The following is a 17220-nucleotide window of genomic DNA, read 5'->3' as shown; positions in this document are numbered from 1 at the left end:
AGATAAATGTATAGGACGGTAGACAACAGGTAGACAGAAAGTATGTATGATAACTAGATAATCTGGACAGGTGGAGGAAAACAAACTGGAATGTCGAGTAGGAAAAGATAAGTTTACATCAGAAAGAAAGAAACAGTCTAAAAGATAAAACCTTGTGGAAGTGCGTAAGTGCATAGTTCTTACCATCAAGATCCGCAGGAATTCGGCTAATGATGCCTCCCAAAACGAATATGAACGCATTGCCAAGAATCAAAAAAGCGATCATTAATCCTGAAAAACAAAATTCTTATAAGAATGATTGTGTAAGGTATAATACTAAACAATTTCTTTTCGGAAGGAAGAATATTGATTGATTGAATGGACACCAATACATTACTGGTACTTATTATAACGACTCCGGAGAAATGAAACAGAAAGTCGCCCTCGACTGAATGTAAACTGCGAACGTAAACGAATTAAATTAGATCTGTTTATGTGGTGTATAGTTTGAGTTTAGTAATTCTGTCAAATATAGAAAAATGAAGAAAAAAACGTTAGAAAGGGGAGGAGTTTTAATTTGTGCTGAAGATTTTCTCAATGTGATATGTCAGCAACTGGGAAAAGTCGAAAAGGTAAAGACTTTACCCCTAGAACGAAGGTGGGAAAGATACTCTTGTGCCAATCATTGGCTTTGAAAGTAATACAAATGGCAAAATAGGGCGCCACTGCGATCCCAACGTTGTCATGAAGATATATTTACATTTATTAATAAATTCCAGGGTAGCAAAAAAAAAAAAAATTAGAAAATTTCCTTGCTACCAGTGGTGTAGCGAGAAGGAAAAAAAATAGTCAATAGACTATATATTAATCATATAAAAATACAGTGTACATTTAAACACATTAGAGATGGCTATAACAGGACATTTGACCCGCTAGAAGGAGTAGTTAAACTCCAAACCATTGGTAATGGTTTGGAGTTTAATTACTCCTTCTAGCGGGTCAGATGTCCTGTTGTGGCCATCTTTAATGTGTTTAAATGTACACTGTATATACACACACACACACACACACACACACACACACACACACATATATATATATATATATATATATATATATATATATATATATATATATATATATATATATATATATATATATATGTATATGTAAGTTCAGCAAAAATTTAGATTCAAATGAATATGGTACTTAATTTAGATGCACCAGAATTCTGTATGGTGTTATCCATAAAAATCCGTGGGGTGATTATAGTCAAAATAAGGAACAAGAATGACTCCGGTAATTTGGTACGATCGTTTCGTACTACATCATTTTATTAAATGTTGCAAGTATTACAACAGTGGTCAGCATTTTAAAACTGCTGTAATACTTACAACATTAATAAAATGATGAAGTACGAAGCGATCGTACCAAATTACCGGAGTCATTCTTGTTGCTTATTTTGATATATATAATTTGAAACTGACTTATTGGAAGTCCACCTGAAGATTGTCGATCAAGACAAGAAACAATTGTAGTGGCGGTTTTTTTGACTTTTTATTAAAATTTTATGTATTGATTAAGTCTTTCCTTGTTTGTTTTGCAAAATAGTGGTTTTGTCTCTAATAATATTATATATATATATATATATATATATATATATATATATATATATATATCGAGAGAGAGAGAGAGAGAGAGAGGTGGGGATCATATAGGTATATGTCAAACGTATGAGAAACGAAACAAGGTTTTACTTACCGATAAAGATAGCAGAGTGATGTTTTTCAGGCACATTGTTATCAATGTAGGTTGGGAAAAGGGATGATCTTGGGCCTTTGCATATACCTAGTGCTATCATGAAGAAGACAAACAAGAAATATGCCGAGTGACTCTTTACCTGATTACTCGCACAGTTCGCCTCTTCAACAATACGTGACTTGCCATCAGAACACAGGTATATGTTTGCCGTTGCCGCTGTAACGTTTACAGAGTTATTTCCAATGGTGCCGTTCAGTGAAGCTGAATTTTCCAACAGTTCTAAATAACTGATTGGACGTAAGAGGTAAGTTAAGCTCATGCAACCGACAGTGACACCTACAAATAATGTTAAGACAGAGAACAGTTTGGGTATGTGCGCATCTCTTCCGAAATGACTAGCTAGAAGAACGACAAGCAAAAAACCAATATCATTGGCACTGTTAATAAATCCAAACTCAGCACTGGACAATCCGAACTGTTTCTCTAAAGAGCTTACCTGCGATGAAATATAACTAGGCACCGAATATGTCATAAAATTGGTAAGAGCCCCTAAAATTGTGAACGTTGCAATGTTTAACCCCCGATTAAACGTTATATACTTCCATATAAAACAACATGTATTTTCTCCATTTGTGTCGTCGTCTGCTTCCATTGATTTCATATCAGTATTCATTAACGTTTGTTGTTGTTCTTGTTCATGATGAGCATCGGCAAATAAATTGTCTCTCTCGTAAATTTTCTCTGAATTATTGTCGTTCAAGTTACTATCAACAGGTTTCATGTTATGTAATTTCACTTCCTCGTGGTCTTGCCTCTTCAAGCCATTTTCATGTAAATTGCTTTCCATCTCAGCAAATATCGAAGATTGACTTTTTTTTTTTAATTAACAGTTTACTATTTCTTATGTAATTTCTTGTTTTAATCAGGTCAGTGTGTATATATACTTGATTTTTATATCACCGCTCTTCACGTGCGTGTGTCTGTCTGTGTGTCTGGCTTTTACCCCTTCCCTGCAAAAGCAGAAGAAGCATTTATGTAAAAATTATGTAAACAAAGATGATGATGATGATGATGATGATGATGATGATGATGATGATGATGGTGATGATCATTAAGCTTTCTTTTATTGGCCACAAGGACTCAAAACGTGGAAGGACAATATCAAAGGACGAGATGCAATGCAAAACAGGTGAGGTTTGCATCGATCAAGAGGAGGCACATTAAGAATATAACAAAAGGATACAAGAAGGAAAATTAGGAAAACAAGTAATTAATAAACAGACTGGCCAATAGCAGGGTGGTCCTCTTAGGGTAATTCAAGAAAAGTCCAAAACGAAAAGCCCTTTATTCTACCAAGGGAAGCGTCATTATCCAGTTTCTTTTCTTCATATTAGAAAAGCATTCTCAGAGTAGGTCGGTGCAGCATCACCATTCTTACCGCTCCCACCCACTTTTCAAAGCACCACCTCCTTCTCTGCTCTCACATTCTTCCTCAAAGAATATTTTAAAAAGTTGATGAGAGCTCGATCAGATAGGAAAATGTCAGTCTTCAAACCTTTCAGACGGTGCCACCACAGAGCTTCTTTTACCATAAAACGATAAAACAAAACCGACGTAATTTCCAGACCGCCAAATTTGGTTCAAATTTATCCAGCGGTTTAGCCATGCATAGAGGAAACACACACACACATACACACAGACAGTAAGAATACGAGTGAAGCAATCAGTGAAAGTAGAAAAGTGAAACAATATTATAGTTTTATGAAAAGTGAAAGAATAAAAGCGAAACAATATTATAGTTTTATGAAAAGTGAAAGAATAAAAGCGAAACAATATTATAGTTTTAATTTATATGATGAAAAGTGAAAGAATAAAAGCGAAACATATTAGTTTTATGAAAAGTGAAAGAATAAAAGCGAAACAATATTATAGTTTTATAATGAAAAGTGAGAAATAGAATGAAACTATAGTTTTATGAGAAATGAAAGAATAGAATGAAACTATAGTTTTATGAGAAATGAAAGAATAGAATGAAACTATAGTTTTATGAGAATTGAAAGAATAGAATGAAACTATAGTTTTATGAGAAATGAAAGAATAGAATGAAACTATAGTTTTATGAAAAGTGAAGAATAGAATGAAACTATAGTTTTATGAGAAGTGAAAGAATAGAATGAAACTATAGTTTTATGAGAATGAAAGAATAGAATGAAACTATAGTTTTATGAGAAATGAAAGAATAGAATGAAACTATAGTTTTATGAGAAGTGAAAGAATAGAAGAAACTATAGTTTTATGAGAAATGAAAGAATAGAATGAAACTATAGTTTTATGAGAAGTGAAAGAATAGAATGAAACTATAGTTTTATGAGAAATGAAAGAATAGAATGAAACTATAGTTTTATGAGAAATGAAAGAATAGAATGAAACTATAGTTTTATGAGAAATGAAAGAATAGAATGAAACTATAGTTTTATGAGAAATGAAAGAATAGAATGAAACTATAGTTTTATGAGAAATGAAAGAATAGAATGAAAATAGTTTTATGAGAAATGAAAGAATAGAATGAAACTATAGTTTTATGAGAAATGAAAGAATAGAATGAAACTATAGTTTTATGAGAAATGAAAGAATAGAATGAAACTATAGTTTTATGAGAAATGAAAGAATAGAATGAAACTATAGTTTTATGAAAAGTGAAAGAATAGAATGAAACTATAGTTTTATGAGAAGTGAAAGAATAGAATGAAACTATAGTTTTATGAGAAGTGAAAGAATAGAATGAAACTATAGTTTTATGAGAAGTGAAAGAATAGAATGAAACTATAGTTTTATGAGAAGTGAAAGAATAGAATGAAACTATAGTTTTATGAGAAGTGAAAGATAGAATGAAACTATAGTTTTATGAGAAATGAAAGAATAGAATGAATAGAATGAAACTATGTTTTATGAGAAATGAAAGAATAGAATGAAAACTATAGTTTTATGAAAAGTGAAAGAATAGAATGAAACTATAGTTTTATGAGAAGTGAAAGAATAGAATGAAACTACAGTTTTATGAGAAATGAAAGAATAGAATGAAAACTATAGTTTTATGAGAAATAAAGAAAAGAATAGAATGAAACTATAGTTTTATGAGAAATGAAAGAATAGAATGAAACTATAGTTTTATGAGAAGTGAAAGAATAGAATGAAACTATAGTTTTATGAGAAGTGAAAGAATAGAATGAAACTATAGTTTTATGAGAAATGAAAGAATAGAATGAAACTATAGTTTTATGAGAAGTGAAAGAATAGAATGAAACTATAGTTTTATGAGAAATGAAAGAATAGAATGAAACTATAGTTTTATGAGAAGTGAAAGAATAGAATGAAACTATAGTTTTATGAGAAGTGAAAGAATAGAATGAAACTATAGTTTATGAGAAATGAAAGAATAGATGAAACTATAGTTTTATGAGAAATGAAAGAATAGAATGAAACTATAGTTTTATGAGAAATGAAAGAATAGAATGAAAACTATAGTTTTATGAGAAGTGAAAGAATAGAATGAAACTATAGTTTTATGAGAAGTGAAAGAATAGAATGAAACTATAGTTTTATGAGAAGTGAAAGAATAGAATGAAACTATAGTTTTATGAGAAGTGAAAGAATAGAATGAAACTATAGTTTTAGAGAAGTGAAAGAATAGAATGAAACTATAGTTTTATGAGAAATGAAAGAATAGAATGAAACTATAGTTTTATGAGAAGTGAAAGAATAGAATGAAACTATAGTTTTATGAGAAATGAAAGAATAGAATGAAACTATAGTTTATGAGAAGTGAAAGAATAGAATGAAACTATAGTTTTATGAGAAGTGAAAGAATAGAATGAAACTATAGTTTATGAGAAATGAAAGAATAGAATGAAACTATAGTCTTATGAGAAATGAAAGAATAGAATGAAACTATAGTTTTATGAGAAATGAAAGAATAGAATGAAACTATAGTTTTATGAGAAATGAAAGAATAAAATGAAACTATAGTTTTATGAGAAATGAAAGAATATAAGTGAAACTATTTTACCGTTGCAAAGAAATCGGAAGGGTCGTATGGGGGCGGCTACAGACCTCTATATGTGCAAGGGCCAAAATTTGACCCACTACAATCTTCCCCGATTAATGAAAAACCCTCATACCAAATTTGGTATTATACCGCTGAAAAAAAATCGTAAGAGTCGTATGCAAACAAGACTTCCAGTCACTCTAATTCAAATTTCTTATAATTTCTTATAATTCATCTTCTGCTTCTTGTGGCCACCCAACTTCTACAGCCATTGGTAACTATCTCTCAGTTAGCTCTCGTTCTGTACCACCCCTTCGCCTTTCTATGACTCCATCACAGACTTCTGTCGATCCGTTTACTCTTAACACTTGCACTCCTCTCGCAACGAAGGGCCAAATCTTTTGCTACACCAAATTTGAAAGAAGGACGTAGCTAGAGTATACTGCCTGAGAAGTGAACCGATAGATCAATAGATAGATCGAGAGAGAAGATAGCTGACTGAAATTAGTGCTGTTCCTCAGTGTGCGTGTATTGCCGTGAATGCTCGAAATGAGGAGTAGCTAGACAGCTGACAACTGATGAAGGGTCCATTCTCTGTGTTTACTTGTCCTGGAAAACACGAAGTGAAAGAACAGAAAAGAAACGAAAAGCCTATGAGTGAAGAAGAAAGAAATATTGGGTTGTCAGGAAAGTTCGTACCGATTTATAGTAGCTTACCTTTCGACTTATTTTAGAACATGGTTGAATCCACAAAATAGGATTTGACTACACCTCTATTTAGAGCACAGTTTAAACTATCTTTTCGTGGAAGAAGGTTATCTTCCTACAACCTGTGTTAATTCTGTAACCCTTTAAAATGGAAGATAAGAAAGTTCATCTTCGCCACTTGATGCTTTGGGAACCAGACAAAAATTGCTGCGGCTCGACTGGGATGTGTTACCCCACCCTCCATATTCACCAGATATTGCTCCATCGGATTTCCACTTATTCAGGGCTCTACAGAACAGTCTTAATGGTAAAAATTTCATTTCCTTGGTACTTTGATGAATTATTTGCCATGAAACCTGTCACTTAGCGGTTCGGCAAAAGAGACCGATAGAATAAGTACTGGGCTTACAAAGAATAAGTCCCGGGGTCGATTTGCTCTACTAAAGGCGGTGCTCCAGCATGGCCGCAGTCAAATGACTGAACAAGTAAAAGAGTAAAGAGTAAAAGAGTAAACCACCTTAGTTCTGGGACGAGGGTATTTTCAAGTTAAAGGAAAGATGGCGACGCATTGTGCAACAAAATGGTTCATATTTGGTTGATTAAAAATGTACTGCCAAGTATTTATTGACCCAATATATGGAAGTGGAGTGGAAAATGTCTGAAGGTGTTAAGAAAAATAAGAATAAAGAAAAGGAGAGGTGGGGGAGTAGGAGAAAAAAATTTGTAAAATCGAAGCTTGTCAGGCGAAGGTTTTGTGAATATAGACTGGGGTAATTTATTAGGTCAACTGTAAGTTATTGGGACATCCTGTATATACATTAAAAAGAGTTAAAGGGTTAAAGTATTTCATACTCAAACAAATACATTTAATATATTGATGTATCTAAATTGCCTGGTGGGGAGAGAAAGAGAAAATTTAGGAGGGTTAGGAGAAAAGGAGACAAGAAGAAAGAGAGGGAGAATGAGAAGGAGAGGAGAACGAGAGGGCAGTGGAGAGAACATAATAGCTCCAGGTAAATTGATAGTTCATGACTCAACAGTAAAACTCTATCCTCTCTCTCTCTCTTTCTTCTTTTCTTCTTTTATCCTAATTCTAATTTCCTAACACTCCTAAATTTTCTCTTTCTCTCCCCCACCAGGCAAATTGGATACATCAAATATATTAAATGTATTAGTTTGAGTATGAAATACAATATATATATATATATATATATATATATTTAAAAAAGGAGATGTGGAACACGAGTTGTGATATATAAAAAAGGAAATGAAGAAAATGTTGACAAAATAATTTAAGTAATTTAAGTCATTTAATTAGGTGAAGTTCTTTTACCGGTTGCGCATTTGCTATGTTATCAAAAGATAGATTTTTTCCTCTTATCTGGAAAGAGATAAGAGGAAAAAATCTATCTTTTGATAAGCATAACAAATGCGCAACCGCTAAAAAGAACTTTCACCTAATTAAATTACTTAAATTACTTAAATTATTTTGTCAGCATTTTCTTCATTTCCTTATATTATATTATATATATATATAAATATATATATTATATATATATATATATATATATATATATATATGCATATAGTGAACGCCATGTTGGATCGTTAGCTCCTACACGCAATTTGTTCTCTCCTTGTTTCTTTTCTGTGTATCTTTCTGTCGAAGAGCGTAGGCTCGAAACGTAAAATACTCGTTATATTTCGATTCCTGAGCGCCATACTAATACATTTGTTGTTTTGTACTCCACCTGCCTTCGTCTTTTGTTTATTTTTCGTAAACCTTCCCGATATAATATATATATATATATATATACGTACACACACCAAAACGAGAGAAAGCAAGAGGTGAAGACTTTCAGATGATGAATTTTTAAGTATAAACATGTAAGTATAAACTAGGTCCAACTTTCACGGAGTACAAACGACAGAAAAAATTAAAAGGATGTAAGAAGGGTGATATAAGCCCAACATCTGTTTTCTGGGGATTCGGTCCATCCATAATAATGCTGGTAGATTTAGTTCATCACAATATGCGGCCGTATGGATGCAATTGACTTGGATAAGACGGGACTCTGTCATCAGGGTAAAGATGATCTCACATTTTAGATCTTAATTATTAGGAATTTATAAAAATCACAAACTGCGTAAGATCTGAAGTTCTAGGGACACATGAATTGAAAATTATTTTTTTATCTCACGGTAGATTCAGTTTTGTTATACGGTGCTGAAGAAAAGGCGGCGAGCTGGCAGAAACGTTAGCGCGCCGGGCGAAATGCTTAGCGGTATTTCGTCTGTCGTTACGTTCTGAGTTCAAATTCCGCCGAGGTCGACATTGCCTTTCATACCCTCGGGGTCGATAAATTAAGTACCAGTTATGCACTGGGGTCGATGTAATCGACTTAATCCGTTTGTCTGTCCTTGTTTGTCCCCTCTATGTTTAGCCCCTTGTGGGTAATAGAGAAATGGGTATTTCGTCTGTCGTTACGTTCTGAGTTCAAATTCCGCCGAGGTCGACATTGCCTTTCATCCCCTCGGGGTCGATAAATAAAGTACCAGTTTCGCACTGGGGTCGATGTAATCGACTTAATCCGTTTGTCTGTCCTTGTTTGTCCCCTCTATGTTTAGCCCCTTATGGGTAGTAAAGAAATATATACGGTGCTAAAGCTTGAACCCTCACCAGAAGGCTTGAGAAACAAATAGACGGTTGCTACGCAAGAATGTTAAGAATGGATCTGAATGCTACATGGAGAGCTCATTTAACCAACGAGCAGCTTTATCAAAATCTATCCAAAGTGACTGAGAAGATCCATTAGAGAAGAATGGAAATTGCTGGTCGTTGCGTCAGGCAGTCAGAAGAATCAGTGTATCAACTGGTCGTGGCAGTCAGTCAGTTGAAGGAAGGATGAACAGGGGAAGAAGATGTCTAACCTATGTGGACACCTTGCTTCAGGACAGTAGAATGGTAAATGTTAACGAATTAAGAACATGCATGGGGGATTCTAATGGATGGCATCTTGTGTGAAATATTGTGTGAAAGGTGGCGAGCTGGCAGAAAACGTTAACATACCGGGCAAAATGCTTAGCACTATTCGTCTTCGCAGTCACAGCATATCCAGAGGTCTTTCGTCATTGCTTCTGTGAGGCCCAACGTTCGAAGGTCAAGCTTGATCACCTCATTCCATGTCTTCCTGGGTCCACCTCTACCTCAGATTCCTTCAACTGTTTGGGAGTGGTACTTCTTCACACAATCTCTCCTCATCATCCGTAGTACATGACCATACTAGCGCAAACGTCTCTCTTGCATGTCACATCCTTGCACAATAATATCTGATTCCTGTCTCAACCAATCTGTACTTTGTCATAGTGGAGGCACAATGGCCCAGTGGTTAGGGCAGCAGACTCGCGGTCGTAGGATCGCGGTTTCGATTCCCAGACCGGACATTGTGAGTGTTTATTGAGCGAAAACACCTAAAGCTTCACAACGCTCCTGCAGGGGGGGGGTGAACCCTGCTGTACTCTTTCACCACAACTTTCACTCACTCTTTCTTCCTGTTTCTGTTGTACCTGTATTTCAAAGGGCCAGCCTTGTCACACTCTGTGTCACGCTGAATCTCCCCGAGAACTACGTAAGGGTACACGTGTCTGTGGAGTGCTCAGCCACTTGCACGTAATTCCACGAGCAAGCTGTTCCGTTGATCGTATCAGCTGGGACCCTCATCGTGGTAACCGACGGAGTGCTCCTATAACTTTGTCATACTTTCAGGATGGCACTTCACATCATACAGAGCATGTTAGCTTCACTTCTCCCTAGTCTTTGTAGATCCTCTTAAAAAGCTGCTGGGAGTAGATCTACCCAAAGTGACTGAGAAGATCCAGATCCAGTAGAGAAGAATGGAAATTGCTGGCAGTCAGAAGAATCTGTGTATCAACTAGTCACGTGGCAGTCAGTTGAAGGAAGGATCAACAGGGGAAGAAGATGTCTAACCTATGTGGACACCTTGCTTCAGGACAGTAGAATGGCAAACGTTAACGAATTAAGAACATGCATGGAGGACTGTGATGGATGGCGTGCTCACGTAACAGCATTCAAGTGTCCGGGCAGACGGCCAAACTAGCTAGCAACTATAAAAATTGTTTTGTGTATAGTAGAAGCATAATCAATCTAGTGCACAAAAATTTTAACAACCATGTAAACTCTACACAAGTGTGTACCCCACGCACTGACTTTGCTTCTTCATAACTTTGAAAATATGGGTTTTTTTAATGACATTTTTTTATAAATACGTTTCAGATAGTGTTTATTCGATTGTATTATGAAAAGAAACAAAAAATTACCAGGTGTAAATTATAGGCGCAGGAGTGGCTGTGTGGTGGTAGTAGTTTTCTAACCAACCACATGTTTCCGGGTTCAGTCCCACTGCGTGGTATTTTGGGCAAGTGTCTTCTGCTATAGCCCGGGGCCGACCATGTCTTGTGATGGTTTGTGGAGGATTTGGGAGACGGAAACTGAAAGAAGCCGGATAATATATATATATATATATATATATATATATATATATATATATATATATATATCATCATATATATATACCGGAGTAAACACATAAATGTGAAACAAGGTGGAAAAAAGAGTACTCAAATACCAGTGGTAGAGTAATATGCTTTATTTTAAGCAGCAAATTGTTGAATTTTCTGCTGCTTAAAATACATATATATATATATATATATATATATATATATATATATATATATATATATATATATATATATGTATATGTATGAGTGTGTTTGTGTGTCTGTGTTTGTCCCCTAGCATTGCTTGACCAACCGATGCTGGTGTGTTTACGTCCCCGTCACTTAGCGGTTCGGCAAAATAGACCGATAGAGTAAGTACTGGGCTTACAAAGAATAAGTCCCGGGGGTAGATTTGCTCTACTAAAGGCGGTGCTCCAGCATGGCCGCAGTCAAATGACTGAAACCAGTAAAGAGTAAAAGAGCAAAAGAGAGGTGTGGGGAGAACAGTTTCAGAAAATTCACACGTGTCGGACACGATTATACTAGAAGTGACAAAAAAAAACTAAAGGGTACATATATATATCATCTGAATACACATATACATATACCTACTATATGAAACTAGATATTTCGAAAAAAATTGTAATATATGTCAGTATACGTACCCAACCTTGGAGCTACTGGTAACATGTAACCAGGACAACCTGTTACATGGTCGGGTCGTTGGCGACTAAACTGGCAACCCCACCAAGATTTCTTGGTAAGGAGGGTGATTTGGACACCCAGCAGGACTAAAAGCAAAACCTGACAAAGGGCAGAGGAACTCTCTCATGAGTCAATGGCCATCCAAAAAACACCAGAGTGGAGCCCTAAGGCGGTTGGATTGCGCCATGCATGCCACCTTCCGGCAGCTCTGCAACTGGCAACCTACCCACCCCGCCGTCTTGACTTTGTCTTGCCACTGGATCCGGCGCACCAGGACGAGAAAAAATGGTACATATATATATCCTGAACACATATCACATATACCTACTACATGAAACTAGATATTTCGAAGAATATTGTAATATACTAGCAGTATCGCCCGGCGTTGCATTTTTAGAGAGTTAGTTACTTCCCTTATAGATGCCAATTCTGCTTTGGTGTCTTCAAGCCATGAAGTCGTTGTTCTAAAAGAACGCTTCTCCTTGACAGCGCTTTACGACGTTGATTTCCTTACACTCCCTTCCCCACAGCTTCGAGGGAGGGAAGAAGAAGGGGAGAAGCAAACACAGGTGCAGGTGTTTGAGCGTGGACGCCAACTCCGCCGCCATCGACACACACGAAAAATTATGCATTAAAATGGAATAAAAAATGATGTTAAATTATTTTAAAATCGTAGACTCATCGTAGACGCGCGCTAATACCCAGACGGGCTCGATATGAATCACGACTATAAGATACCCGAATTTGGTTAAATTGCACCGCAAAATGTGGGAGTAGTTAGGAATCTAAATCGAAGGGGACAGACACTCACACAACTACAGTTTTATAGATATAGATGTCAGTAACCACCCAAACTTTTTTCACCGCTTTTCTTAAATTAAACTTGATTTGGGGTAAAAATCGTAATTTCCCACATCAAAATTTCTTCGGAAAAAAAACCAGGAAGTGGGTGGTGTGAACCTGTTTTACACTTACACATATATATCTCGAAAATGAAACGGGAAATTTCGAAGAAAATTGTGATGTTTACGAGTATGAATGTGTGTGCGTGTCCATCTTTTCTCACCTTTTTCTTACATTAAATTCTCATATAATCCTAGTTGCACACGCCAAGAGAAAGGTATTGTGGCAAATTTTATTTTAAAATAAAACTATTTTTCTAAACGTTTCTGAGAAAATGAAGCCGACTCTTCTGAATTTTCGGAAAATCCTCACACCACAGCCAGAAAAACTTCAGCGCACAAATTCCAATACACCATCTGAAGCTCATTTGTAGAAAATATCTTTGAAAAATATCCATTTTACCGAAAGTTAAACGGAAACAAAGTCAGGGGTGGGACACACACACACACACACACTCATACACACACACACATATAAATAAATATATATATATATATATATATATACATATATGAATGTATGTATGTGTGTATGAATGTATGTATGTATGTATGTATGTATGTGTGTGTATATTACATATGTATGTATGTGTATATATATATATATTTATGTAGAAAATACAAACTGGGACGAGAACGTAAAACATAAATATATGTATATATATACACACACATGTATATATATATATTATATATATATATATATATATATATATATATATATATATATATATATATATATATATATATATATATATATATATATACATACATATATATACATATATATATATGCATGTATGTATATAAATTACATATGGATGTGTGTGTATATATATATATATATATATATATATATATATATATATAATATAAATTGACATAATATAATGTCTAAAAGTTGATGAATACCACCTCTTGATCGTCTCCAGACAGATAGATAGATAGATAGATAGATAGATAGATAGATAGATAGATAGATAGATAGATAGATAGATAGATAGAAAGAAAGATCGACAGAGAGACAGATAGAAAAAGAGAGTAAACGAGAGAAAATAAGTCTGATCGAAATTAGTGCTGACAAGGTGTGTGTGTATATCGACCTACTTGTTCATATGTATATCAACCTGTCCATATATCAACCTACCTGTCCATATATCAACCTACCTGTCCATATACATGTGTGTGTGTGTGCGCGCTTGCATGTGTGTGTATGTATTTGTGTGTGTGTATGTATTTGTGTGTGTGTTCCGAAAATTTAAATAGAAACACAACGGGTGGAAAAAAAGTGAAGACAGACGGATTATTACCTGGATAGATTAAATGCAACCTGGAGCGAGCCTTCTTCCTCGGTACTGTTATTTCTTTCGATGAGTCCTTTCGAATCAAAGCTTCTCTATCGGGCTTTTTTTTTCCCCCTCCGAATATATTTTTTCTCCTTTTGGCTAGTATTGCTTGATGCTCCTGGAAGAAGTATGCCTAACTGACCACTGCAGTTCAAGCTAGATGTTATTCTCCAAAGGAGGTTTACCTCCGTAATCGTGAAGCTGATAGTATCTACTTAGCAGTATTTCGTGCCGTTGCGTTCTGAGCTCAAATTCCGCCGAGGTCGACTTTGCCTTTCATCCTTTCGGGGTCGATAAATTAAGTACCAATTACGCACTGGGGTCGATATAACCGACTTAATCCGTTTGTCTGTTCTTGTTTGTCCTCTCTATGTTTAGCCCCTTGTGGGTAGTAAAGAAACAGGTATCTACTTAGCAGTATTTCGTCTGCCGTTGCGTTCTGAGCTCAAATTCCGCCGAGGTCGACTTTGCCTTTCATCCTTTCGGGGTCGATAAATTAAGTACCAGTTACGCACTGGGGTCGATATAACCGACTTAATCCGTTTGTCTGTTCTTGTTTGTCTTCTCTGTGTTTAGCCCCTTGTGGGTAGTAAAGAAATAGGTATCTACCTCAGTGGATAGCGTCCGGGTGAAAAATAATTCCTTTTACTTTGTTAGCCGTGTTGCAATACGACAATTGAAGGAGTGGGTTTGTGAAAATGCACTTTCAATTTATATGAATATCAGTGTTTTATAAAAAGAAAGTAGATTTCTGAGAAAAAAATGTTTTATACAACGGAAAAGCAAGGTAACATGAGCAATCAGTGGGTATCAGCACAGTTAACAATTATTCCCTCCGCCCTATCGAAGGCGGAATTATTGATTTTAGTCGTTTCTATTTGTTCGTCCGTGGACGAGATATCTCAAGAACCGCTGGATGGATTCGGATGAAACTTTCAGGGATGTTTGGCCTTGTGACTGACACGAACTGATTAGAATTTGGGATCGATCCACTATCGGACAACGATTTTGTATTATTGTTTTGTTTTTTTAAACTCAATTTTTGCGAGTGGGCGGGTTCATTATTTGTCTTCTCGTTTCTGAGAGCAGTCGAGTTTATTTCGGATATTATCATTTTAAAAATAATAAATCTCAGAGCGAGTTATAAACAGTAGCTACAACACATCGTGACGTATATTTGCCATAATCCCTAAGGGTGGATGCTACTGTAGTTTGTAGCCCCAGGAGGACACCTCCTCCAGCTGGCTATAGACACACTTTCTGTGCCCTATCAGTATAGCCCCAGGAGGACACCTCCTCCAGCTGGCTATAGACACACTTTCTGTGCCCTATCAGTATAGCCCCAGGAGGACACCTCCTCCAGCTGGCTATAGACACACTTTCTGTGCCCTATCAGTATAGCCCCAGGAGGACACCTCCTCCAGCTGGCTATAGACACACTTTCTGTGCCCTATCAGTATAGCGCCAGGAGGACACCTCCTCCAGCTGGCTATAGACACACACTTTCTGTGCCCTATCAGTATAGCCCCAGGAGGACACCTCCTCCAGCTGACTATAGACACACTTTCTGTGCCCTATCAGTATAGCCCCAGGAGGACACCTCCAGCTGGCTATAGACACACTTTCTGTGCCCTATCAGTATAGCCCCAGGAGGACACCTCCTCCAGCTGGCTATAGACACACTTTCTGTGCCCTATCAGTATAGCCCCAGGAGGACACCTCCTCCAGCTGACTATAGACACACTTTCTGTGCCCTATCAGTATAGCCCCAGGAGGACACCTCCTCCAGCTGGCTATAGACACACTTTCTGTGCCCTATCAGTATAGCCCCAGGAGGACACCTCCTCCAGCTGGCTATAGACACACTTTCTGTGCCCTATCAGTATAGCCCCAGGAGGACACCTCCTCCAGCTGGCTATAGACACACTTTCTGTGCCCTATCAGTATAGGCCCAGGAGGACACCTCCTCCAGCTGGCTATAGACACACTTTCTGTGCCCTATCAGTATAGCCCCAGGAGGACACCTCCTCCAGCTGGCTATAGACACACTTTCTGTGCCCTATCAGTATAGCCCCAGGAGGACACCTCCTCCAGCTGGCTATAGACACACTTTCTGTGCCCTATCAGTATAGCGCCAGGAGGACACCTCCTCCAGCTGGCTATAGACACACTTTCTGTGCCCTATCAGTATAGCCCCAGGAGGACACCTCCTCCAGCTGACTATAGACACACTTTCTGTGCCCTATCAGTATAGCCCCAGGAGGACACCTCCAGCTGGCTATAGACACACTTTCTGTGCCCTATCAGTATAGCCCCAGGAGGACACCTCCTCCAGCTGGCTATAGACACACTTTCTGTGCCCTATCAGTATAGCCCCAGGAGGACACCTCCTCCAGCTGACTATAGACACACTTTCTGTGCCCTATCAGTATAGCCCCAGGAGGACACCTCCTCCAGCTGGCTATAGACACACTTTCTGTGCCCTATCAGTATAGCCCCAGGAGGACACCTCCTCCAGCTGGCTATAGACACACTTTCTGTGCCCTATCAGTATAGCCCCAGGAGGACACCTCCTCCAGCTGGCTATAGACACACTTTCTGTGCCCTATCAGTATAGCCCCAGGAGGACACCTCCTCCAGCTGGCTATAGACACACTTTCTGTGCCCTATCAGTATAGCCCCAGGAGGACACCTCCTCCAGCTGGTATAGACACACTTTCTGTGCCCTATCAGTATAGCGCCAGGAGGACACCTCCTCCAGCTGGCTATAGACACACTTTCTGTGCCCTATCAGTATAGCCCCAGGAGGACACCTCCTCCAGCTGGCTATAGACACACTTTCTGTGCCCTATCAGTATAGCCCCAGGAGGACACCTCCTCCAGCTGGCTATAGACACACTTTCTGTGCCCTATCAGTATAGCCCCAGGAGGACACCTCCTCCAGCTGGCTATAGACACACTTTCTGTGCCTATCAGTATAGCCCCAGGAGGACACCTCCTCCAGCTGGCTATAGACACACTTTCTGTGCTCTATCAGTATAGGCCCAGGAGGACACCTCCTCCAGCTGGCTATAGGCACACCTTCTGTGCCCTATCAAAATACTGATAGGGCACAGAAAGTGTGTCTATAGCCAGTTGGAAGAGGTGTCCTCCTGGGGCTACAAACTACAGTAGCATCCACCCTTAGGGGTTAGCCATATTTAAATGGCAAATATACGTCACATTTTAAAAATCATCTCTGGCTAATCGTCGAGAG

General features: G+C 37.5%; 1 protein-coding gene across 1 annotated transcript in view; it reads right to left on the bottom strand.

Annotated features, from left to right (window-relative positions):
- The window catches only part of LOC115223939 (solute carrier organic anion transporter family member 2A1-like), a 39807-nt gene extending 25743 nt beyond the window's left edge, over nucleotides 1–14064 (bottom strand). The window contains exons 1-3 of the mRNA XM_029794683.2: nucleotides 13929–14064; nucleotides 1741–2750; nucleotides 184–270 (exon numbers count right to left, since the gene is read on the bottom strand). Of these exons, the coding sequence (XP_029650543.1) occupies nucleotides 184–270; nucleotides 1741–2587 (934 nt within the window). The 5' untranslated portion in view covers nucleotides 2588–2750; nucleotides 13929–14064. The remainder of the gene's footprint in view (nucleotides 1–183; nucleotides 271–1740; nucleotides 2751–13928) is intronic.
- Between the last annotated feature and the right edge of the window lie 3156 nt (nucleotides 14065–17220).

This window comes from Octopus sinensis, linkage group LG24 (assembly GCF_006345805.1).
Source record: "Octopus sinensis linkage group LG24, ASM634580v1, whole genome shotgun sequence".
Classification (NCBI taxonomy): domain Eukaryota; kingdom Metazoa; phylum Mollusca; class Cephalopoda; order Octopoda; family Octopodidae; genus Octopus; species Octopus sinensis.
The sequence above is the reverse complement of the archived record's forward strand: the minus strand, read 5'-3'. Positions and strand labels throughout refer to the sequence as shown.